At 52.9% G+C, this 25,938-nt stretch overlaps 1 protein-coding gene and 1 pseudogene across 4 annotated transcripts in view; one reads left to right on the forward strand and one right to left on the reverse strand.

Moving 5' to 3' along the window:
• PRKAG2 (protein kinase AMP-activated non-catalytic subunit gamma 2) overlaps nucleotides 1-25,938 on the reverse strand; it is a 278,947-nt gene that overhangs the window by 186,941 nt on the left and 66,068 nt on the right. For all 3 annotated transcript variants that reach the window (XM_082473796.1, XM_082473795.1, XM_082473794.1), the window contains 2 exons: nucleotides 14,483-14,554; nucleotides 8,775-9,054 (listed from right to left, as the gene is read on the reverse strand). In XM_082473796.1, coding sequence (XP_082329922.1) covers nucleotides 8,775-9,054; nucleotides 14,483-14,554 — 352 coding nt within the window. Of the gene's footprint in view, nucleotides 1-8,774; nucleotides 9,055-14,482; nucleotides 14,555-25,938 lie in introns of those variants that run through there.
• On the forward strand, nucleotides 475-3,313 carry LOC309666464 (taste receptor type 2 member 143-like; annotated as a pseudogene). Its single transcript has 2 exons — nucleotides 475-673; nucleotides 1,964-3,313. The product of its transcript is annotated as a taste receptor type 2 member 143-like (transcript).

Below are 25,938 nucleotides of genomic sequence, written 5' to 3' on the forward strand. Positions count from 1 at the left end.
TCATTCTTTGGGACTAAGCCAAAACGAGGTCTTTGCTTCTGAGGGTAATGTAATTGCTCCCGAGAGAAACATCTCCCTTTGAGCAAGATGTGTACTTCTCTGTCCTCCCGAAATTCTGAATAGGAACCCGGGAGAGAAAATCTTGACCCCCCCTCCGAAAGAAGAGGGAAATTCTACAAATGTCCGGGAAGGTGTAATCTGGGATAAGTTAAAATGACTAACCTTGAAGTGTGGGTCGGGTGAGAGAATTGACGTGTTCTCAATTCCCTGTCAAGCAAGGCTGTACACAGACCCTGTGAACCTTGCCCAGTTCCAGAAGCATATTCAAGAAAGTCCAAGTTATGTTCTTGAAATTCACAGCCTGCCTCATTCCACAGAGGAATTAAGGTACTTTACAAGGAGATACAGGACACACCTGGACACTCTAGGTTAACAGCAGGCAGAACTGACGCCCTGACAGGCCGCCCCTCCGCCATGGGGCACGTGAGCTGGGGAGGAGGGTCTCACGTGTACAGACCACCTGAAACCATCCACCTGGCTGGGCCCACACCCGTGGCCACCCCGTGGCTCCCCTGGCTGCGGCTGGAGGATGATCTGAGCGCTCCCAGCCATTCCTGTGCGGAGTTTATTCCAGGAGAGAGCAGGCCCTGTGCCAGCGGAGACCGGGAGGAAGGTCCTGGGGACCCTGGGCTCAGGGGAGGCCCTCCCGCCTGTGTCTGTGGCTGCTAGAAGGCAGTGGGAAAGCACGGACTCCCTGGAAGTACCGAGCGGGACGAGTGCTGGTTTGTGCCGGCACAGGGCTTGTAGGGGCCTGAGCGGGAGGATGGAAGGGGGTATCAGACAGGCCTGTCGGGAGGCAACCGAGAACCCACAGGCCGGGCTGGTGGCAGGGTTGCTCCCTCCCGCGCCCCATGGGGTCTGATGCTAACCTTCTGGGTGGGGGGAAGGATGAGGTCTGGTGGTGGGCGGATGTCCATGGAAACTTGGAGCAGCTTGAGGGCTGCACGGAGCAGGAATCGGGTGTGAGGTGCAGGCGCCCTCTCGTGTGAAGGTTGGAGGGGGGGAAACCTCTGCTGGCGAAGCCCCCCACTTTGGCTGGGGAAGGAGCTTTCGTTCCTTTGTTTTTTTTCTGAGCTTTGCTGCATTTATCCGGCCTGCAAGGATGGGCAATGCCTGGTATTCGGAGTTTGAGGAAGCCTTGAACAGTAGGGTACTGGAGGTAAAAGCGGATACCACGTGAGTTCAGATCCTGGTTCTACCACTTACCAGCAGTGTGGCCTTTGCTCAGTGACTTAGCCCCTCTGGGCCTCAGTTTCTACTTTGATGAAAATGGTCAAAATCTGACGTCATGGAGTTTTTACGCAGATTAAAATAACGATCGATGTTAACACATCAGGGAAACTCATGTTTTAAGTGCAGACTCCTGGAACTCCAGTACGGAGCCCGCCAGTTTAGGCGGCAGGAGCAGCCACTGGAGGTAACAGGGAGCCTTTCCTTAGTGCTTCCAAGACTTGTGCACACAAATGACTTCCTACTCCCCCCACTCGGCAGGTGGGTCTTAATACAGTACGCACAGGATACGGAATAAACTATTAAGCCGGGACATGAGGGGCCAGGGAAGGTTTGTGGTTACGGGAGGGAAATGAGGTTAAGGACATCTTTTAAAGAAAAGTTAGGAAAGACATAGTATGGTGAGAAATAAAGGGCAAGATATGGGTATTCTCAATCACCGCTGGAGCCTCTCTTCTGTTACCATTTCCCTACATCTGGCTCTGATAAAGAGCAGCAAATACGGGTTATGCAAACAGAGACGGGGTATCACTGGGCTGGGAGGGATCTGCATGCCCAGAGAAATGACAAGCATCCTCCTTTCAAATCCTGGAGGACCGGCAGGGGTCGGGGTGGGGAGGTGGTGGGATGGTGGTGGTGTTGGCTGGTAGCTACGCTTTTGCATGAATCCAAGGAGAGCCTCTGGGCCTGAGGTCTCAACAGAGTGGCTCATCCAGAGAGGCTGTGCTTCCCCGTGGGTGTGTCCCAGCCCCGGGGGTAGAAGTCTCCCTGGAGGAAGTGCCCCCCTCACCCGTGCTGATCCGCATGGTCATCTTCTTCCTGGAGTCGGTGGTTGCCAGGCTGCAGATCGGCTTCACAGTCATCGTGCTGCGCCGGAGTGGGACGCTGGATGATGCCGGACGCTGCCCGCAGGCGACATGACTGTGGCCCGCCCGGCCGCCTCCCGGTTCCGTCCGCAAGGGATGGCCCTCCAGAACAACCTCCTGACTTCCTTTGGTTTTGGTTCCAGATTTTATTTCAGAATCCCCTGCAGCTTCATCAACACTCTCACGTTCTGGCTGACCACCTGGCTTGCTGTCTTCTACTGTGTGAAGATAGCATCCTTCTCTCACCCCATCTTCTTCCAGCTGAAGCGGGGGATTCCTCGGTCAGCGTCCCAGCTGCTGCTGGGCTCCCGGATCCTGTCTGGTCTGACCGTCGTCTCATCAGCCACCGAGAAGTCAATTCTTGCGCAGATGGTTGCCACCCAGGGTTCCCATGGAAACGACACCCTGGCTGGTAGAACACAGACCGTCTCTTTGCGCTTTTTTCTCCCTCATGCAATTATCATGTGGTCAGTTCCATTCCTCCTGTTCCTGGTGCCCACCCTCTCGCTTGTGTTCTCGCTGCGCCGGCACTTGGGGCAGATGAGGGACCGCAGACCCGGCCCGAGTGATCCCAGCACCCGGGCTCACACCATGGCCCTGAAGTCACCTGCCTTCTTTCTCATCATATTTCCTCTGCCTGATTATCGTCGTTGTGAACACGCCAACCCTCCGGAAGCACCGGCACTGGGCCTGGGAGGCGGTGACCTATGCCGGCATCTGCCTGCACTCCAGCATCTTGGGGCACAGCAGCCCCAAGCCGAGAAAGGCCCTGAAGAAGAGGCTTCGGCGAGCCCTGAACAAGGAGCAGTTTGTCTTGAGTTGTCAGTATCAAGAACCTCTACCACTGCACAAGCCCACGAGTGGCACGAATGCACAACGTTTGGGGCTCTGTCCTTCTCTCTTTCCATTTCCTTCTTTTTTGCCTACCCTTTGTACGCCCCCATTAATTCTTTTTCCATCCCTCTCTGTTTCTGCCAACCGTTCCAGGGCTCCTAATCCCTGGTCTGGGTCCCAAGCCACCTTGGACTAGGATGGTGGCCTCATTTCCTCACAGGCCTTTCTCACTCTCTACACAAGCAGCCCTAATAATATTCTCCCAGCACCATTTTGGTCCGTTCTCCCTTTACAGAGACCTGTAATGGCTGTCAGCTGTCTCTGTGGTCCACCTAAAGTTTGTTTTTTTTTTTAAATGGTGACATAGGTTGTCTCATACCATCCCACACCATCCCACACACATCAACTGCCCTCCTCAACCTTGCTGTGCTCTCAGAGCCCAGTCTCTCTCTACTTCAGCCCAGGAAAGCTGCTTTCTGTCTCCCCACATGCTCCTCCCCGCAACCTGTGGTCTTTTGGCCCATCTGGAACTTCCTTCTGTCCTTTCTCTGCCGTTCTTTGCCATTCCCTTCTTTCGTGCCCTGCTTAAGACCAATTCCACCCATGGAGCCTTTTCAGTTTGGTCCCATGAGAGTCTGAGGGCGTATATGAGTTTTGTGCCGTTACAGGCCCTGTCCTCGATTCTGTGTGTTTGCTGTATGTTGAATTAAAAGGAATTGTCTGATATGGAAATGCTTTTAGGTATTGGCCAACAGAAGATCGAGAAAGCAAACAAAGTAAATTTGCTACAGTTCTTAATTTTGAGAATCTTACTTTTCCTGTCCGCTCACCCGGGAAGTGGACCCTGCATGCGGACACCTAGGAGACTGGTCTCCAAATTAACCTGGGATGCAGATTACTTAGCGTCCCAGAGTGTGTGCAAAATGGTCCACTGGATGTGGAAAGAAAAGTGTGGCAACTTTAATTTCTGTGTATTTTGATCTCTTCCTTTAAATTTTTAAATTAAATTAATTTTTTTGGTGTGTTTTATGATGTACAAAATGTATTCGTAGAGTATTACAAGCACGTAAGTAAAATAAAGGAATATGCATATGGCAGAAAAAAAACAATGCTCATGTACAATGCACTTCGAATGTGCATAGTAGACACGGATTATTATCAATGATTAGGGAGCAAAGCTTTAGTAACATGAAATGCAGTCCTTCTTGAGGTCCTGCCTTGCTGACTATGCAAGATTGTTTTTGCTTTTAAAAAGACTTTCATCTTATTATTTGCAGTTCAAGAACATACTGACGTGCACTTCCCTTTCCTCATCTACAAAGGCAAAGTCATCCTCAATCAAGTTGTAAAAAATCTTTTGGAGATAAGATTTGCTGTTTTCTGGAAGCTTCTACTGCCACATGGTCACGTAAGACTTCTTGGGAACTAGACAAGGCGTAAACATGTCCTACTTTGTGGGTCACGTGGTCTCGGATAGCTCAACAGCTCAAGTCTGCTGCTACGTGTGAAAACAGCCGCAGGGGAAAGAAACAAGGGCGTGACTGTGTCTCAGTGATTAATGTACACAAATTAATAAAGGATTCAGGCTGGATTTTGTCCCGGGCTGTAGTATGCCGACCACTGTATTAGCCAAGGAGGCTGTATAGCACGTTATTGCTTTGCTTGGGGTAGCTGACCCTGATCCTCTAAGGGAATTAGGTTTGCTACTAACAGCGGGCCTGGGAGGAGTGTGACGAAAACCCCAGAGTCCCCAAGACATGTCTTGAATCAACTCGCCACTGGGCCCGGAGACCAGAGGAAGGCTACAGCCACTACATACAAGCAGCCCCTCCAAGAGGTAGGGTCCTTCTAGAACAAAGGGCCGGTTTTCCTCCCTGGGCAAAGAGCACCAGCCAGCCTAGGTACTCGTTGGTCCCGGGACCAGACATAGCATCTGGAACTGTAGCCTCCATCTGTATTACCCTTCTTGTTCTTGAAGTGTCTGAAGATTGAATTATCTCCTTTTCCTTTATTCCCCTTTGAAAATGATTGTGCTCAGAATTTCTGTCTTCCCTCTTTCTTTCCCCTAATAATAGACGGCAGTGTTTACCAAGCTTGAGTGTCACCTGGGGGGCTGGCTGCACCTTTAGATTCTCTGTCATCAATGTAGGCTGAAAGTCACCGGACAGAAGGACAGGGTGCCGACAGTACTGGAGGAGAAATGGGAATTTCATTACTTTGAGGTGGAGGACTCAGTCCGTCGCGCTGGCATCCTTAGTGGTGGTGCTTGGACATGACGCTGGGGAAGCAGCAAGGACACTCACCACTGTGTGCAGGGTGACTGGACCGAGTTCCGTGAGGGAATCTTTGGGAGGCTGTGTGTGCACACACGCTGGGCGGTGCACAAGGAGGGTGTTACAGGTGCCTGCAGAGCTGCCAACTGCGCCTCTTCTCCAGGAACTTCCTGCTCACTTCCTGGGTGGGTTCTTGGTTACTTTGCTTTTGCTGCATGATCCTGCCTCCCAGCCCCCCAGTAACTGATTGGTTCAGAGATCCCAACGGGGCTAATCAGAGATCCTATAATGAGGAATCTGGAATGGTAAATGGAGAGACACGAAGACTAGGAATTCTCTGGATCTCCGTGAATTCTTGCTGCCAAGCCCCCCAGAACCAGCCTGGTTCCTTCCCTTCCTGAGTCCTGAGCATTCAGCTCTTCTTTGAATTCTGTAAATATACCCAAATCCTTCCAATAAATTGTCTTCCTTGTTTTAAAAAAAAGAGGGGGGGGGAGTAAAAGGATGGGGACCAAAACTGGATTCAGAAACCAGGCTAGAAACGTATCCCTTCAGGCCCCTCATACACATTTGGTTCTAAGATTTCCAGCAGGCAATGCAGACAGGGAAAATTGGGTCGTTACACGATCAGTGTCTATGATAGACAAAAACAATCCAGTTGCTCAGAAGTACAGCTATTCTTGGTACCGAGACAGGAAATTTCTCCCAGGGGGCTCGTGTGACAAACGGTGTCTTCACGACATCTTTCCAACAGACACAGCGGGTTTCATGGGCAGCTGTTTATCCAGACCCTCCACACAGGCCGCTGGCATTACTCTCAAGCTCAGTTTTGTGAAGTCAGTTCTGGGGCAGTGGGAGCAATATCTAGTCTGGGCACGTTGACCCGGGCGTAGATTCAGGCAGGAGGAAAAGCAGATAGATTGTATACCCTCCATGCAAGCCTCACAGCAAGCCCAGTGAAAACATCAGGTGGCTAGGACCTGAGGGGAGGCCCCCGTGGATAGTGCACACACACTGCCTGCACACGGACTCAGACCTTCCTGCCTCATCAGTGGGCTGGGCAGGGCTGGTTTCCCACGTCCTCGGGGAAGGTCAAGGACGTGGGCTCGGTGGTTCAAGGGCAACAGCACGGGCTACTGTCCTGGGTCCAGCCCCACCCTGGTCTGAACACCCACTCCCAGAGAGCTTTCCTGAAGAAGCCGAGCCCCCGCCCTGACCTAATCAATGCATGTCTTTACAAGAAGCCCCAGTCACTCCACGGCCTTCTTGAGCCCCGCCTACGGCTACCCAGCCAGACAGCAGAGGAGCCTTAACTAGCCACACTTGCTGCACAGAACCTAACAAGACACACCTTTGCAGCTGGGTGCTTTCTAGCACACTGAATGGCCTTTAAAAACACTGACCAGAAAAGGGCAGCACGGACTCCTGCTTCCCGGGAAGCTGAACATCTGGCCCATCTTCAGGACCCAGCATCCCACCTGCTGGCTCCCCCAGGCCTCCCAGACCCCATATCTTGGCTGCTCCTTTCTGCCTTCAGAAATGACCCTGGTCTTGGGACTTCCCTGCTGGTCCAGTGGTTAAAACTCTGCACTTCCCCTGCAGGGGGCATGGGTTCCATCCCTGGTCAGGGAACTAAGACCCCGCATGCCGTGCAGCACAGCCAAAAAAAAAAGAAAGAAATGACCCTGGTCTTAACAGAATGACCACCCTACACCCACAAATCCTGCACCTCCCCAGCCAGTGACATGAATTGCAGATCTTGGCTTTTCAATGTAACCTGTGTACTGGGTTGGAGGGTGTCCCCCCCCAAAATTCATGTCCTTCCAGGAACCACAGAAAGCGAACTTATTTGGAAATAGGGTCATTGCAGATGTAATTAGTTAGGAGGAGGTCATCCTGAAGTAGGGTGGCCCTCAATCCAAAATGACTGTTGTCCTTAGAAGAACAGGAGAAGCAGCAGCACAGAGACACAGACACAGACACAGACACATGGCGGGAGGGGCCACGCGACAATGACGGTGGACACAGAGGCTGGAGTCATGCTTCCACAAGCCAAGGAGCACCCAGGACCGCCAGCAACCCCAGGAGCTAAGAGAAAGGCCTGGAACAGAGTCTCCCCTAGACTCTTCAGAGGGACCATGGCCCTGCTGACGTCTTGATTTTGGTTTCTGGCCTCTGGAACTGAGAGAATAAATTCCTGTTGTTTAAGCCACCCAGATTGGGGTACTTTGTAATGGCTGCCCCAGGAAATTAATACGACCTAGTTCTGTTGTAAGCAACCCAGGCACAACGCCACCTTTGGAGAAACAGGACACCTGGTGAAGGTCTGGTCTGACATCCCCTCCCCTCTGAGAGGTGGGGCGTGATGGCACATTTGAGAATTTCAGGACCCCTGACCAGGAAACTGGGGATGCTCTCTAGGGTGCTGGGATGTCCGTGCTAGGACACACCTCCCTACCTGGCTTCATATCTAAGTTCCTAACTGCACGTCACCCGTACTGTCTGCGTGAGGACCACCTTGTCCTGTGACATTTGTACCCTTACACATCAGTGCAGTCATCGTGGGGATGCCTTTAGGGGTGCTAGGAACGATACCCCAAACCACCGAAAAAAATTAAAGAAGAAAGTTCCCCACCCTTTCCTTGCAAGTCACGGAGACCGAAACTGCACTTGGGCTGGCCTTGCAGATAGAGCAATAGCTCCAACCTACAGGTCCTCTTGCAAATACAACCCGGAGAGAAAGGAGGACCAATCCAGACACGATGCCCAAGGGCAAGCTTGTTTTCCAAATCATTGTCTTCTTCGATAGGAACTTCCTATGTCATCAGAAAGAGTCGTAAAGAGTAGGGAGATGCATTAAGACACGGGGACGGTGAAAATACACTCCATCTACTTTATGGTTCCCCTTGTATATTTCTAGATACGATCAACGGTGCTCAGTGGAGAAAATTTTATCCTTAGATCACAAATACTCATGAGCCTAAAGAACTCTCTCTGAAACACACATTTGCTTCCCCTGTTTCTGTAACAAATCAACCCCACCTACCCAGGGCCTGAGACAGAAAAAGTCAGGATGTGCCAGAAACAGGTTCACTCAAATCCCCCAAACGCCAAGCCGTAAGCACTGGGGGCCGCACGGGGCAGATCGAAGAAAGGGCTGGGCCCTCTGGCCCCAGGCGTGGGCCGCTACTCATTTCCAGAGAAGGCTGGAGGCTAGCGCTCCACGTGGCTCTCCTCACAGCCATACCGTGAGTATCGGGGTATTTACATTAACCCCACAAGCCACGCCACACTGGGTGGATTAGTGCAGGAATAAAGCGGCAGGTGGAAACACGTTGCTCTGGATATAAATTTGTTCCTGGGGGACAGACCAGACGCACGCGCTCAGCACCATCAGTAACAGCCACCCGGCCAGCTTTGGTGTCCCTGCAGGTGGCACCGCGGCCAAGCGGCTGTGAGCAGCCCCCCCGGCAGCCCTGCACCCACCTGAACAATAGCATCAATGCCTTACTTTTTCTGGAGCGGGAGAAGAACCGGATGCCCCCGGGCGAGGTAGACGGGTTGGAGTTGGGGGAAGATTCTTTGGACGAGGAACGGAAGATCCCGCTGAAGCTCATGCGGCGGGGGGAGCGCGGCGGGGACTCCTGGTAGGAGAACGGGAACACGGTTTTGGGGGAGCCGGGGCTGGTCTTGGGCCTCACGGGAGCAGACACGGGGCTGGAGGGCCGGGGCTGGGGGCCTCTGGAGAAGAAGCCTTTGGAGGGGCTGCCTGAGCCGAAGGGGCTGTCCACCTGCAGACAGACAAGACAGACAGACGGACGGACAGGTGAGGTCACTCAGAGCCTGTGAGGACGTGTCCCTGTCGTGCCTGCCCTCCCCCTGTCGCCCACCATCCAGCTGCTGCCACGACACCTGGCCCAAGCAGCCCCACGCTCTTCCACAGACAGAGGCGGCCCTGGGGGAAGGACCGGACCCCAGGACGACCCACCCACGGGCTGGGCCGCAGCACCCAGGAGCCCACTGGCCCCCACCCAGTTCCCTGGAAGGGGCTTCTGGAGGTGGGGGAGGACAGCCAAGCAGCCGAGAAGGCTCAAAACACGGCACCTTCCCCCTTCGTCCTATTCGCGGCCCCGTCTCCTGGCCTTCACTCCTCAAAACCTCGTGTCTGTCCTTCTCGAAGTCTGACTACAGATCTGATCTCTCTGATCTGAAAGACAGTGGGCCCAGCGCTCCGTCCTGAGGGGACCCTGGCGTGGGAAGTGATGAGGTGTTCACCCCCAAGCAGCTTCGGTGCTGGAGTAATGGGGGTTGCAGGCAGAGGTCGGGAAGAAAGCGAACAAGGCCGCAAAGCTCTGAGGCTCACTTCGGTGATGACTTGAAATTGTAGTTATGGTTTGAAAACTTACTGGACTCCATATTTAAGCCAAGGCACACAACTCACAGACTCAAGGAATTTCGAATGTGTCCTGCTGGTGGGTTTAGCAGCTGGCACTCCCATCTGAGTGCCTGGGCCTGACCCGCTTGCCTCTGGGCCACCCTGGAGGGTATGTAGACTCCCTAAGCCTCCGTCTCCTCCTGCGTGAAATGAGGGGTCGTACCTGCCCCTCAGGGCCGTCTGAAGGGGCATCGGCCAGACCTGAAGCACAGGAATTGTACTCTATACATGACCTGCTGCCATCCCGTGGGTAAGCCTGCAACACAGGAGCCAGAAGGGCCTCGGGGCCCACCCAGCTCTGCAGCAGAAAAGGAAAAAACGACGTGTCCCCTGGGCTCCGCACGGCAGGTGCCGACCGGTGCACTGAGCACAGGGCAGAAGCAGCCTCTGTGCCTCTATCCACTGGGGTGCCTGCCTGGACCCGGGACCGCTGTGAGCTCCTCCACCACTAGAGGGTGCCCCCGAGCTGGGCTTGGGGTCCCTTAAAGGAAGTGATGCCCTGTGGGGACCCTCAACCGCACGCCCCCTTCTCTCTGAGACCCTCCACCCTGCGTTAAAGGACCAGTGTGGCCATGGCGGGGAGGGGTGCAGAGGCTGGCTCCGTGCCAGTCCCCTCGCCGAGTGGGATTCTGAGGCAGAGGCCGAGCTTCCCCAGAGCCATGTAACTCAGGCTCTCCTCCTTATGGAGAAGTTCAAGGTTTTCTTTTTCTAACCATTTGGTACGAAAAGCATTTAGATTCTCTGCCTCTAGAGTACTGGGTTCAGCCACTATCCACCGACCTAAGGGACTCAGGCTTTCTGAGGCTTTTCTGCATCCTAAGAGTAATGAACACAGAGAAGCTTCTGGAGCAGTGGGCGGCGTGCCCCTGTGGACGTGGGGGTGGGGCGCAGGGACAGCAGGCCCAGGGGTGGAGAAAGACCCCATGGCAGGGTGGTACATGCCAGCGTTCTGGTCAAAGATACAGGAGTCTGAATCCCAGCTCAGTTTCCAGCAGTGACAAGTGACCTACGTGTCCGTGTCCTCATGCATCCAATGGGGACACTAGGCCGACTCGCAGGGTCGTCAAGATGACAGGATATACACAAGGGAAGCACCTGCCACAGTTCGTGGCACACAGCAGGTACGTCTGGGAGGTCAGCTCTCACCGTCATGAATTCGCTACAAAGAGATCCTTGGTAGATGTGGAGAGTCGGGGAGGCCGGGCTGATTTACGGAAAGACTCCACGTGGGGAGAGAATCTGACCCTCTTTTGAGGGGGAACCACAGGGCTCTTCAGCACGGGGGCGGGGGGGACACGGTCATTTAAGGCAGACGTTCTAGTGGCCTGTCACCATCACCCTCTGGGTGCCACTGAGCCTGGAGCTCAGAGAGGGCGCTGGCTGGAGGCTGAGCGAAGGCCCCAAAGCTGGTGAGTGCTGGGCGGGACCTCAGGCCCACGGCCTTGACCTTCACCACCATACACCTCCCGAGAAAAGCAGAAATGGCCAGGAGGGGGGGCAGCCTGGCCACATGAAACGGAAGAGGAGTCAAGGTCAAGTTTGAAGGCAGAGGGTGGGAGTCACAGTAGGAGGCCAACCCCGCTGCTGCCCCGTCCCCTTCACACAGCACAGTGAGCCCTGCCTAGGGAGGAGGGATTGCTGAGAAAAGCCGACGCTCACTGCACGCAGGGAACAAGACGTGGGCGAGGACGGGGTCCCCGCGAGACCCTGGGGAACAGCAGGCGAGACAGGGCTGCCCTGAGAGTGGCCCAGACGGGGAGAGATGTCAGAGGGGGACACTGCCCATCACGGGGCCCTGAAGCAGGGAAGGCGCTGAAAGCCGACGGGCTGTGCACAGGCCGATGGGCGGAGGTGTCCCAGGGTTGGGGGGGAGAGAGGAGCTGGAGCCGGGAGGACAGAGAGCCACTCACTTGGGCCACCGCGGACGGGTCACCGGGGCAAGTTGAGCCAAATGGCAGTCTCGAAGGGCCTGGGTGCCGGTTTGAACCGTATCTGACGGGCAAGGGGAGCCCTAGGATTCTCCGGACTGGGATTGATTCCAATTCCGGGCTCAGAATTGCAGGCCAAAAGAGCCAGGCACTCAGCCATCGGGCTTCAGGAAGAGGCTCGGTCTCAGCTGCGTCCCCGAGGATGCAGGAAAGCGAAGAAGAGGGTTGCAAGTGTGAAGGTGAGCGAGGGGTCAGCGGGGCTGGGGTCAGCGGGGCTGGCCTCGGCGGTGACTGACAGCTGGGCACCGGGCACCCCTTGGGAGCTTGAGGGAAATGGGCGTGGGCGAGGGGGTTAAAGGTGAAGGGCGCCAGGAAAGGGGGGGCCGAGTTGGACAAAACCTCGAGGTGAGGGTCTGTGGAGCCCGACTCAGGCTGGGGGGGTGTGGAGGCTGTGCTTGGGATGCAGGGCACGGCCAGTGCCCTCGGGGCCAGCGTGCTAATGGTGCGCGGCTCGGGTCTGAGTCCCTGTGCGCTCCACACGGAAAGGGGCTGGCGTTCTTGGCAGAGGGGAGGGAGGAACAGTGCACACGGCCAGCAACGGACAAGAGGGCCCGAGCCACGTCTAAGGCCTGGCCAGATGCCACGTTCCCGACAGCTCGGGTCTCAGTCCCTGTGCGCTCCACACGGAAAGGGGCTGGCGTTCTTGGCAGAGGGGAGGGAGGAACAGTGCACACGGCCAGCAACGGACAAGAGGGCCCGAGCCACGTCTAAGGCCTGGCCAGATGCCACGTTCCCGACGGCTCGGGTAAATGGGTCGTGGAGGCACCCCTTCACGGCGCTCCGAAGTGGGGGGCGTCCTGAGGCCACGCCTGCGTTCCCAGACTGCCCTTGAGCACGTGTCCCGGGCCAGTCACTGCTCTACGTCTGCTCCATCGACAAGCTCATTTGATCCTCATGAGGAAAGGTGAGCACCGTCACGAGCCCGGGTTTGCCGATGGGGAGACAGGTTCACAGAGAATATCTTGCCCCAGGTCACACAGAAGGGAAGTTGCCAGGAAAGACGAACAAAGGAGCCGGGCTCCTCATCCCAGGATCAAGGGACACAGACGGGAAAACCCGTGGTCATTTGGGCATTCCACAGACTGCCCCAGACCAGGCCATGCTGGCTGACCCAGAGTGACCACAGTGGTGTTGAATGATCCCAGGGACGTCGACGGCACTGACCTTCCTCCCGATACTGGCCCGGGAGCTGCACACAGAGCTGTGCAGAGTCAAGGTGACCAGAAGCCCTTGCACCGTGATGTGCTATGTAACAAAGAGCTGCCACCTCTGGGAACAGGGGGACCAGGAAAGGGGACAGGTGGGAAGACCAGGCAGCTCCCATTTCCACTGATGCTTGGGAATGCAGGGTTGGAATCGTTGTTTTCTTTTTTTTCGGCTGCGCTGCGTGGCTTGTGGGATCTTAGTTCCCCGACTAAGGGATTGAACCCGCGCCCTCAGCAGTGAAATCGCAGAGTCCTAACCACTGGACCGCCAGGGAAGTCCCAGGGTTGGCATCCTTGAGTCAAGAGCACCCGTAAAGGGGAGCTCAGCTGTGGCCCCTCCACTGAACTCTGCGTGGTACCTAGGTGGGCGAGGAGGCCGCCAAGCGTCCAGTCCACATTCAGCTTGGCAGTCACTGAGGATTTGCGGTTCCCTAAGGAGATGGGGATCTTAGTCACAGGGTACAAAGATGCAGAGATGACCCAGAAAGGGCAGGAAGCCTCTGTGCGGTACCTGTCCGGCTGAGGACACTTTCCTGGCAGGGCCTGCGCCACTGGCCCCAGTTCAGGGTGTCCAGACGCAGCGCAACGCACACTGGGCTGAGCACCAAGCAACCCAGACTGAAGCCAGCTTGGTTATTAAGCAGCCCTATGACTGTGGGAAAGTCTTTTCACCATCCTGAAGTCCAGTTTCTTCATTTAAAACCCAAGTGTAGGTGCTGCATGGGACCCCAGGACCTTTGCACAATCTAGGAAGGAAGTCCCAATAATGATGGAGATGCACATTTGCCATCAGCCTGGTGGGATGAGGGACGTGGAACCTCCAGGGCCAAAGAATTCAGCCTAGCTCATATCTCTCCTCTCAGACACTGCTCACGGCGGCCCCTCCCGAAGCCTCGGCCCACCAGCCGCCCCAGCCGTCTGCCCCACACTCACCCTGACCGCGGGCCACCTTGACCTCCCTTTGCTTGCCATGGCCAACCCACCCACCCCGGGACGCGTACTCCTCGGCTGCCTGCCCTCCACGGCCCCAGCTTCCTCGTGGAGGAAAAACTGACCAGCGGGAGAGGGGAGAATGTGGGTTAAAGAGAGGAAAGGAAAAGGGGGAAAGAGGACGGAAGGGAGAGGAACGGGGCGAGGAACGGGCAGGCAGAAGGGGCTCCCGCCTGCGGGGGAGAAAGTTGGTCTCCACATCCCACTTTCACTGATGCTTTCAACCTCCTCTCTTCGCTAATTAGCTCCTCGGGCGCTCAGGGTGCCAAGCTCACTGTCAATCTTCGGCATCACCTCTGCCCTCTTTGGGGAGTCCAGAGGGAAGAGAATAGAAGAGAAAGGAGTGAAGCCTGGCAGGTGTGAGGCTGAGCTCGGCCGCAGCCAGGTGCACGGGTGGGAGCGCAGGTGGGAGCGCGGGTGGGAGCGCAGGTGGGAGCGCGGGTCAGAGAACGGGTGGACGTGTAGGTGGGAGCGCAGGTGGATGTACAGGTGAGAGCACAGGCGGAAGCACGGGTGGATGTGTCTTGGGCTCGCGCTGAGGGACTTCTGCCTCAGTGGCACCTCCGGTGAGCCGTGAGAAGCTGTGAGGAAGGTGGCTTACCTTACGAGATGGATGCTTTTCTGAACTCTCCAGGTCTCCATCCAGGAGCGGCATGGCAAAGGAACTCAGGTCCTAGGACGGAAAGAGAGCACGTGGTCAACGACCTGGACCCTCAGGTGCCCGTCTGGCCTCGTCCAGGGCCGCTCCTGGCTCTCTGTGTGTATCACCAGCCCCTCCCCGAGTCCTCCTCGAATGTCAAGCACCAGGGAGGACGCGGAGGGCCAACAAGGTGAAAGGAGGGGTGGAGACGCGCTGGCCCCCCTCGGAGATACTGACCCACCTCCAGCTTCCCTTCCCGTCCCCCCCCCAGGGAAGGAGCAGGAAGAAGAGGCCGGGACCGCAGGGCAGAAGGAAAAGTGCAAGGGAGGAAAGCAGAAAAGGGGAGGGCAAAGCCCACCTCGGCGCTCTGGGGAGAGGCCGATGCGCAGGACTTCATTTCATGACGCGAATGTGGCCCAAGGAAGTGTGTCCTCCTGGAAAGATGACAGGGCCGCATGGGAGGGCTCGCCGCTGGGGCAAAGCGGTCAGAAAAGCCTGATGGCATCGTGGCCCAGAGAGATGGCCTTGGGGGGAGTAGCTCGCCAAAGACTCATGGTGTCTAAAATGAAGTCATCGCGTCCCCCTCACCCTGCTCCCCCTTCCTCCTGTTTCTTGCCCGGTGGACACCTCCATGCCTGGACAGGAACCGCACCTGGGCAGTCCTCCACCGGGAGAAGCTGCTGCATCCCTAGCCTTTCGGTTTTTTTCTTTTTTCCTTTTTTTATTGTGGTAAAATACATGTACACAAGATTTACCATCTTAACCATTTTAAGTGTACAGTTCAGTGCAGTTAAGCACATTCACACTGTTGCGCAACTAACCTCCAGGGCCCTTCCCTTTGCAAACTGAAACTCCATATGCATTTGACAACCACCCCCCAGCCCCCTGCCCCAGCCCCTGGCACCCCCTGCCCCCATTCTACTTTCTGTCTCTATGAATGTGACAACTCTACGGACCTCATGTAAGTGGAATCGTACAGTATTTGTCTTTCTGTGACGGGCTTATTTCACTTAGCATAATGTCCTCAGGTTCATCCGTGTTGTAGCGTGTAACAGAATTTCCTTCCTTTTAAAGGCTGAATAATGTTCCATTGTATGGATAGACCACATTTTGTTTATCTGTTCATCCATCAAGGGACACAGGGTGCTTCCACGTTTTGGCTACTGTGAATAATGCTGCTATGAACACAGGTGTTATGGATTGAACTGCGTACCCCTCAAAACTCACAGGTTTGACGTTCCCACGCCCATTACCTCAGAATGTGACTGTATTTGTAGAGAGGGTCTTTGAAGAGGTAATTAAGTTAAAATGAGGTCATATGGATGGGCCCTCCAATAAGACTTCAATCCAGCAGCACTAGTGTCCTTATAAGAAGAGAAGATCAGGAAACAGACACAGAAGGAAGACACATGAAGACACAGAGAGAAGATGGCCGTCTACGAGCCGAAGAAGGAGGTCTCAGAAGAAACTCACCCTGGCGACACCTTGACCTTGGACTTCTAGCCTCTAGAATTGTGAGAAAATAAATTTCTGTTGTTTAAGCCACCCAGTCTGTGATACTTTGTTATGGCAGCCCTAGCAAACTAATACAGTGAGTGTACAAATATCTCTGAGACCCTGCTTTCATTTCTTTTGGGTATATACCCAGATGTGGAATTGCTGGATCATACAGTAATTTATTTTTAATACTTTTGAGGAACCCCCATACTTTTTCCGTAGCAGCTGCACCATTTTACATTCCCACCAGTGGTACACAAGGGTGCCAATTTCTCCACATCCTCACCAATACTTGTTATTATTTTCTGTTTTATTTTAGTTTTTGTTTTTTATGGTACCCATCCTAATAGGTATGAGATGGTACCTCTCTGTGGTTTTGATTTGCATTTCCCTAATGATTACTAAATGTTGAGCATCTTTTCTTGTGCTTGTTGGCTATTTGTATATCTTTTCTAGAAAAACGTCTATTCAAGAAGTCCTCTATTTTTTAACCAGCTTGTTTGTTGCTGAGTTGGTAGGAGTTCTTTATATAATCTGGATATTAACCTTTTATCAGATATATGAATTGCAAGTATTTTTTTCCCATTCTGTAGGTTGCCTTTTCACTCTGTGGATTGTGTCCTGTGGTGCACAGAAGTTTTTAATTTTGATGTAGTCCAATTTATCTGTTGATATTTTTATCAATACTTTGTTGCCTGTGCTTTGGTGTCATACCCAAGAAATCATTGCCAAATCCAATGTCATGGAGCTTTTCCCCTGTTTTCTTCTAAGTTTTACAGTTGAAGCTCTTATATTTAAGTCTTTGATCCATTTTGAGTTACAGAAGTACCCCCCTTATCAGCAGTTTTGCCTTCCAAGATTTCAGTTACTTGAGGTCAACCAGGGTCCAAAAGTATTTAATGGAAAATTCCAGGGACTTCTCTGGTGGTCCAGTGGTTAAGACTCCATGCTCCCAATGCAGGGGGCCCGGTTTTGATCCCTGGTCAGGGAATTAAATCCCACATGCATGCCACAACTAAGAGTCCACATGCCACAACTAAAAGATCCCGCACATTGCAGTGAAGATCCTGCGTGCGGCAACTAAGATCTGACGCAGCCAAATAAATAAATAAATAACGGGAAAAAAAAAAAGAAAATTCCAGAGACTTCCCTGGCAGTCCAGTGGTTAAGACTCCATGCTTCCACTGCAGGGGGCGCGGGTTCGTTCCCCGGTTGGGGAACTAAGATCCCACATGCCTCACAGCGTGGCCAAAATAATAATAATAACATAAAATAAAAATTAGAAAAAAAAGAAAATTCCAGAAATAAACAATTCATAAGGTTTGAATTTCGTGCCATTCTGAGTAACTTGATGAAATCTTGCACTGTCCTGCTCTGTCCCGCCTCGGACGTGAGTCATCCCTTTGTCCAGCATATATCCACACAATACATGTGCTACCCCCTCGCCAGTCACTTAGTAGCCGTCTTGGTTATCCATTCGACTGTTGCGGTATCGACAGTGTTTGTGCTCACGTGATCCTTATTTTACTTAATAATGGCCCCAAAGTGCAAGAGGAGTGACACTGGCAATTTGGATATTCTCTTATTGAGCCTACTTCATAAATTAAACTTTATCCTAGGTATGTATATATTAGGAAAAAGCACAGTATCCACGGTTCAGTTCTATCCATGGTTTTAGGCATCCACTGGGGGTTTTGGAACATATTCCCTGTGGATAAGGGGAACTACTGTAATTTCTGTATATTGTATAATAAGGTTAGGGTCCAACTTTATTCTTCCACATGTGGATATCCAATTTTCCCAGCAGCACCATGTATTGAAAAGACTATCTTTTCCCAGTGAATGGTCTTGGCACTTTTGCTGAAAATCATTTGGCCATATATGTATGGAAGAGTTTCTTTCTGGACTCTTTGTTCTATTTCATTGGTCTATATGTCTGTCTTTATGCCAGTACCATATTGTTTTGATGACTGTAGCTTTGTAATAAGTTTTGAGATCAGGGAGTGTGAGACCTCTAACTTTGTTCTTTTTTTTTTTTCAAGATTGTTTTGGCTACTTGGGGTCCCTTGAGAGTTCATACAAATTTTAGGATGGATTTTTCTATATCTGCAAAAAAATGCCATTGGGATTTTGATAGGGATTGCATTGAATCTGTAGATGACTTTGGGTAGTATTGCCATCTTAATATTAAGTCTCCAATCCATGTACATGGGTGGTCTCTCCATTTATTTGTGTCTTCTTTAATTTCTTTCAGCAACGTTTTGTAGTTTTCTGTGTGACTAATCTTTCTTTTAAACCCTTCCACCCTCCCAACCCCTCTGCTGTAGGGTCCAGGTCTGCACCCTCCTTTGCCCAGCTCTCTTTTGGGTTTCCTAATTGTTCTCCAAATCTTTCAGCTTAGCCTGTTTCAAGCTATCTGCAAACCTCTGCTAGAACAGTGATTCCTAAAACCGTGGCCCCATTATGCTGGCCTCTGCCCTAAAGCCCCAGGGCCTCCACCATAGCCGAGGCAATGGCTCCCACACCTAGTCCACTGGGACTTGCCGGCAATCTCTTACGTAGGCAGATTCCAGACTCAGCCTCTCTGGTGCTGGTTTATTTCAGCGTCCCAGGCTGGTTGCACCTCGGGAGTTGGGTCCCACCACAGAGTCGACTGGTCTGCGGTGCAGTGCAGGCTTCACGGTGATTCAGCCGGCGGCCCAAGCGGGGAGTCACCAGCTTCCCACGGGTGATTCACAGTCAGGAGCTCTCAGCCGGGCCCTGCAGGCTCCAATACAGGCCCTGGGGATTTGCTGACCTCTGCAGCCTTATTTCTGATGTGCTCTGCACCCCGTCTCCTTCTTTCAGCAAGAGCCCAGGCAGGATCTTGATAGCTTTTTAAACACAGCTGTGCAACTGTGGACACTTTGCCTGGAATGCTGTCTCAGCTCCTCAGTTCAAGGTCACCCTTCGCCAACCGTACAACTCCTTCCTGGGAGAACAGACTTGGCTTCACTTGGGTCCCTGCAGGATGGAGCTGGCCGCCTCTCTGAAGCTTGGAGCCCTTTCCTCCTGCCCACCTGCCCCCAGCTCCCAGCCCCAGGATCCTGGCTCACAGGGTGAACTCCTACTGTCATGCAAAGCACAATTCAGATACGATCCCTCAGGCAGAGTTCATTCTTCTCTTATCTGTGCTTCCACAGCACCTTAGACTACCTTTATTACAGGACTTATCGTGCATCAGTCTATTTCTCTAACCGGACTGTGAACCAGTCAAGGGTGAGGGGAGAGCATTCATCTTGCTGTTCTGCGCCACATGCAGCAGGTGTGCAGAAGTGTCTGAATCAACTCCTGGACAAGGCAGCCCCTGCCCCGGCAGCACGTGTAGGGGGTGCACGCCTGTGCCGATGGGCGGGAGGGGCGGCGAACGGGCAGACCCCGCGAGACTGCAGGTCACTAAGCCGGAGGAGGAACCAGGTGTGGACGCTTAGCTCCTATTTTAATGAGCACATTCCTCTGCGGTTTCAAATAATCATTACCCTCTCACTTTTGTTCAGCAGAGCAGTTCCCACACACCAAAGCCCTGTCGCACATACTCGGTTATTCCTCATGGAACCATCATGCTCTAGCGACTGAGGCCCTGGCGGTTAAGTGACTCAGGACAAGGCGGTCTCGAAAGAGCCGAGACCAGGACGCGGGTCTCGCTCCCATCCCAGGCTGCCTGGAGCCCTGGGAGGGCCTGCAGCTGGTCCCCTGAAGCTGGTCCCGCCCAGAGCGAGACGAGGAGGGCACCACATCAGCGACCACGGCAGCGCACGGTGCGTTTTCCTCGGTCAAGCATCCCCACAGAGAAGTCCCTTGGCACCAGTAGTGGACTTTGCTGGAAGGCTCCCCCATCCCACATTCCACGATTCTAATCTCGGCTCTCACCTCCCCGAGCTCACCAGGAAACAGTGTGCACCGTGGAGGCTGGTGTGGGAAAATCTCCGACTGCAGCGGTGACCACGAGACTATCAGCAGGTGGAATGATTGGGACCTGGCCTCTCAGCTCGGCTGACATTCCAGAAGGCCAGGCACCGGGAGCTCACCCTGCTCACGGGGTTTCTAAAGTTTAAACGCCCACCAGAGCTTTGTGCCTCCCTCACTGCTTTGTCCACATCTGGCCATCCTGAATTCTCTCTCCCCGTCGGCAGGCATTCAGACCCTCTCTGGTGCTGGGTGGCCAGTTCACTGGGCCACATTGAGGCACCAAGAGGTGGCTCTGTCCTCTGGGATTGTCCTCAGCTGCACACACTGTATTTTAGACCCTGACCACGTGCTCCGGAGATAAACAGCAGGGTCTCTGGGGAGAGTGCATTTACAGGATTTGGGCTGATCAAGTCACCTGTCAGGAAAGCAACAGGACAAAGAGAAAAGCCCCAGGTTTGAGAAAATTCCCAAGATGCGAGCCAACCTTAATACCCCATCCCTGCCCCTCTTCAGAATTTCAGGCAAAAGCCAAAAGTCTAACTCAAAACAGTAAGGTCTCAGCAGCAGGGCTCTCATTAATTTGCCATTAGAATGTCCTTAAAACTTCCATTTGTTGCCTCATTTGGTCCTCAGAGGAGCCCACACAAGTAGGAAAGGCAAGTGGTATCACCCCAGTCTACAGATGAAGATACAGAGGGTCAGAGAGGTTAAGCCACTTGCCCAAGGCCAGACAACCAGACAGTAGCAAGCAGGCCCTACAACCCAGGTCCACCCGCTCCCAGCTCAGAGCTCTTTTTATTAAACCCTCCCACAACCTTGGGATGGCTCAGCTCCAGTGACCAAAAACAACCCGGGGGACTCTTCCCTGGTGGCACAGTGGTTAAGAATCCACCTGCCAACACAGGGGACACGGGTTCGATCCCTGGTCTGGGAAGATCCCACATGCCGCGGAGCAACTAAACCCGTGCATCACAACTACTGAGCCTGCACTCTAGAGCCCGCGAGCCACAACTACTGAGCCCGCGTGCCTAGAGCCCGTGCTCCGCAACCAGAGAAGCCACCGCAATGAGAAGCCTGCGCACTGCAGTGATGAGTAGCTCCCGCTCGCCACAACTAGAGAAAGCCCGCACGCAGCAACAAAGACCCAACACAGCCAAAAAACTGAAAAAAAAAAAAGGACTAAAAAAGCAACTTGGTATTGGAGGCTGTGAAGATACAGGGTTCTTCTATTCAAAGTGAGTCTCCATAGCACAGTGAGATCACAGGGGAAGAGAACGGATGGAGAAGGGTCTGTACAGTTCCATGATTCACTACCAAGGCAGCCTGTGATACTGTCTCTTTAAGGTCTACTTCTTAATTAAAAGTAATTCACCTAATACAACATTGTAAATCAGCTGTACTTCAATAGAAATTTTTTAAGAAGCATTTCATGCTGATGTGGCAAAGGACAGAAAAGTATCAAGCATCCCACCACCAAATTCGATCATCCACATTTTGTGTAGTTTGGGGTCTTATTGGCAGCTCAACCACTCCCCGGCCACTTATCCCAACATTTCTCTATACTGTTTACAACCAACTGATGTGTGAATTCTTGAGAAATGAGGGCTGTTTTACTCCCGTCTTAGCCTTGACAGTAGGTGTGTATCGGTCAGATATAGTTCTGCCTTTTCAGCATTTCTGATGCTTTGTCTTTCAAAACTCCTTTGTTGATGCAGCTGGGCTACCCCAGAAAGAGCCCTGGTGAAAGTGCACACACAGGACAAACAGAAAGGCTGCCAGTGTCAGGGGCCATGGCCTGCACCTAAGGGCCAACCAGGGGTTTTAAACGTCAGGGTGACCACAGAACATTCCTGTGCAATTACCAGCCGTTAGACTCCTACTGAGGAGGGAACACTTTGAGGACAGTTTTGTGCTCCTCCCCTGCTGAGCAGACCTGAGCCCAAAGAGTGTCCCTCAGCGGCATCTGGGGCTACCCGGGTGCAGAGAGCTGACCCAGGGCGCTGTCTGGGTGTCGACGAGCCCACACCCCTCGGGCACATAAGAACACGACCTGTTCACAAAGATGGAGCCGGAAGGCCGGGTTCCAGCCCAGTTCTGTGGTTTACTATCTGGGGATCTGGGGGATCTCGGGCACGTCTGAATCCAGTTTTCCATCTGTCAGATGAGAGGGTTTAGCTAGATAATTTCAGAAGATGCCTGTTAGCTCAGACCTTCTCTGTTCTTATCAGTTGGGCTAAACAGCAGGTGGAATCAGGACCAGTTTAAGGGGGCGCTGCTGGGTTGAGAATAAAATGCCTCTCATCTTCTAGGATTTGTCATCAAAATAATTTTCTTCATCTCTCAAACTACCAAATACTCTCCACTGTTCTACCAGCTCAGGGCACAGTCTCCAGACACGGTGTGGGCTCCACCAACGGAGGGATGAGGGGGTGCCCCTTGCTTCCCTGCTGATGCTTCATAGTTGAGTGGGTCAGGACCCACACACGTCTGGCTTTCTATCTTAATGTGTGTCTCAATCTGCTTCTTAAGTACTAACCCTCTAGTTTCTCAGGTGATTGCTAAGGTCCCTCAATTTTTTTTTTTTTATATATTTTTTTTTAAAGGAATTCCTTTATTTTTATTATTTATTTATTTTTAGCTGTGTTGGGTCTTCGTTTCTATGCAAGGGCTTTCTCTAGTTGCGGCAAGCGGGGGCCACTCCTCATCGCGGTGCACGGGCCTCTCACTATCGTGGCCTCTCTTGTTGCGGAGCACAGGCTCCAGACGCGCAGAGCTCAGTAGTTGTGGCTCACGGATCTAGTTGCTCCGCGGCATGTGGGATCTTCCCAGAGCAGGGCTCGAACCCCTGTGCCCTGCATTGGCAAGCTGACGCTCAACCACTGTGCCACCAGGGAAGCCCAGGTCCCTCAATTTTAAGGACATGCATCGCTAGTACAAATGCCAGGTGCATCCCAGCAGATGCTCAGCATGATTCTGGAAAGCCGTGAGTGGTGTCCTCAGACTACGGGTACCTGGCCCCCTGCCCTGCCTGTCCCCCTGACCCCCGTGCTCCCTGTCACCAACATGGGGGGCTGCTCGCACCATCCAACCTCGTCTGCGCCCGAGCTGTTGGAATTGTGGCGAAGGCCTTGGTGAGGCCCTCGCGTGGGATACCCAAGGGAGGCGTCTCCAGATGGACTGGCTTTGCTCAATCCCTCAAAACCACCAAACGGGCAATTCTTGATACTAATGTTGGGGGCGGTGACCAGAGCCATGGTCACTTGGAGCCTTTGAGAACAGTCATGTTACATAACGACTCTCAGAAAAATAAGGAACGAACCCAGAATCACTGGAACTCGGCAACAGGGGAGGGACAGGGGACAAATTAGGGAAAAAGCCTAAACGTAACTCTCGGAGAAGTTCCAGAATTATTTATTTTCCACAGAATACATCATGGCTTCTGAGTGCACTCTGAGAGGCTTCCTGATGTAAAAGAGAAAAGAAAACCACTATTTTTCGCTCCTGCGGCCACCCTCCCACCTCCCCTCACCTGGTGGTCCCAGGATTGATTCACATAGCTGTTTGGGGGCTCCCTCGCTGCCCTGGCCAATGACTCTTGGTCTTTGTGCCCATGTGATGCCTACTGACCAACAGCGGGAGGGAAAGTGCTTCGGCCCCACGGTGGGCAGGACTTTCTCCCAAGAAAGAAGCCCTGGGCCGTGCAAAAGGCAGAAATCTGGCAGCCTGACCCTCCTTGGTGTTAAGGGAGTATCCTGCCCCACTGCTGTCCCCAATTGCTCACCCAGTGGCCTCTCCAGCTCCACGGCAGCAACAGACAGTAAACTCTTTTCTCAACAACAAGTAGCTTCAGAAGCCCTAGACCAGAGTAGTCAAGGGACCGCATTCTCCCCTCAGCTCTCCCCTAACTCTGGCATGGAGCAAAGCATTTTAGTCTCCAAGGGCCTCAGTTTTTCAATCTGTAAAATGAGGCTATAGTGCCTTCTGTATCACAGGGCAATGTTATGCAGACCAGATAGGATGATACAAAAGAAGGTCCTTCCCGAAACTACAATGAGGTATCACCTCACTCCGGTCAGAATGGCCATCAACAAAATGGCTAAAAATTATAAATGCTGGAGAGGGTGTGGAGAAAAGGGAACCCTCCTATACTGTTGGTGGGAATGCAAGTTGGTGCAGCCACTATGGAGAACAGAATGGAGATTCCTTAAAAAACTAAAAATAGAACTACCGCATGACCCAGCAATCCCACTCCTGGACGTATATCTGGAAAAGACGAAAACTCTAATTTGAAAAGATACATGCACCCTTACGTTCACAGCAGCACTATTTACAATAGCCAAGACATGGAAGCAACCTAAACGTCCATCAACAGAGGAATAAATAAAGAAGATGTGGTACATATATGCAGTGGAATATTACTCAGCCATAAAAAAGAATGAAATAATGCCATTTGCAGCTACATGGTTGGACCTAGAGATTATCATACTAAGTGGAGTAAATCAAAGACAAATATATGATATCACTTATGTGTGGAATCTAAAAAATGATACAAATGAACTTATTTACAAAACAGAAACAGACTCATAAACATAGAAAACAAACTTATGGTTACCAAAGGGGAAACAGGGGAGGGATAAATTAGGAGTTTAGAATTAATAGATACACACTACTATATGTAAACTAGATAAACAACAAGGACCTACTGTATAGCACAGGGAACTATATTCAATGTCTTGTAATAACCTATAATGGAAAAGAGTCTGAAAAAGAATATATATATATATCTGAATCACTTTGCTGTGCACACCTGAAACACTGTAAATCAACCATACTTCAATTTTTAAAAAAGGTTAAAAAAAAAAAAAGACGGCCCTTCCCATAGTGTGAGCTCTCAAACGGAACTGGGTTCCATCAGGGCCACTGGCCAAGACGCACTCCGGCCTCACCGATAAAGGCCACGGAGAGGCCAAGGGCGTCACCCGGGGCAACCACCGACTTGGGAAGCCAGGGCAGTCTCTCACGCTCCACCTGGGTCTGAAATCAGGTGAGGAGCTTCTGCAAAGACGCTAGCTGCCCCTCCTGTAATTAGAGAGCCGTCTTTATCCCTTTCCCAAGCAGAAGACAGACTGGTTAATAACCGGAGCCTGGCGATCCTGAAGCGGGGCTACACAGTGCAGGCCGCCCCCAGAGGCTCTCTTCCTGCTGAAAGGCCATGGGGCCAGGCCCTGCCTTGTGGGCAGCCTTTGCTTGGCCAGAGGTAAATGGAACCTTGGAAGGACCCGTGGCCTCCTGGCTCTACAGCCAAGGATGCTGTGCAGAGGGGAACAGGGACTTGGGCTGTGGGGCGCCTTGGGACCCCGATCCACATTCCCAGGGCCCTCCCTCCACACCCTCCCAGCTCAGGCCCCCAAAGTGACCTCTTAAAGGCAAATGTTCCCAGGCCAAGTCGAGTCCAGCCTCTGCTAACCACTGAGGACTAGGCCCCAGCCTCTGGTCTTCTTCCAGCCCGAGCCCCTCCCGGATAGAGGCAGTGGGAGGGGCAGGCTGGGTGAAGGACGCAGGGGGTCTGGGTCAGCTCACGGTCAGCAGGGAAGGAGGCAAGTGCCTGGGGTTGCCCAGGAGACACAGGGGAGGAGCCGAGCTGCCTGGTCTGCTGCAGCCCCGCCCCCCCCCCAGAGCCCATCGTAGGCATCTTTCACGCTCTTGTCAGCAAATATGGCCAGGGCTGCAGGTCCCAGATCCAGAACAATCCCAGTCTCCACAGGTGGTGTTTTAGGCCAAGCCAGCTGATGGGAGGAGAGTGGTGTTACGGAGGAGAGAGCTTTGGGCTCTGATGACCAGGCGCCATCACAGAGCCTGTGATGGTTAATTTCATGTGTCAACTTGGCCAGACCACAGCGCCCAGTGGTTTAATCAGCACTGAGCTAGATGCTGCTGTGAAGGTATCTGTAGGTGAGGTTAGCATCTGTAAT

The sequence above is a fragment of the Balaenoptera physalus genome (genome assembly GCF_965194825.1).
Source record: "Balaenoptera physalus genome assembly, chromosome: 8".
NCBI classification, from domain to species: Eukaryota; Metazoa; Chordata; class Mammalia; order Artiodactyla; family Balaenopteridae; genus Balaenoptera; species Balaenoptera physalus.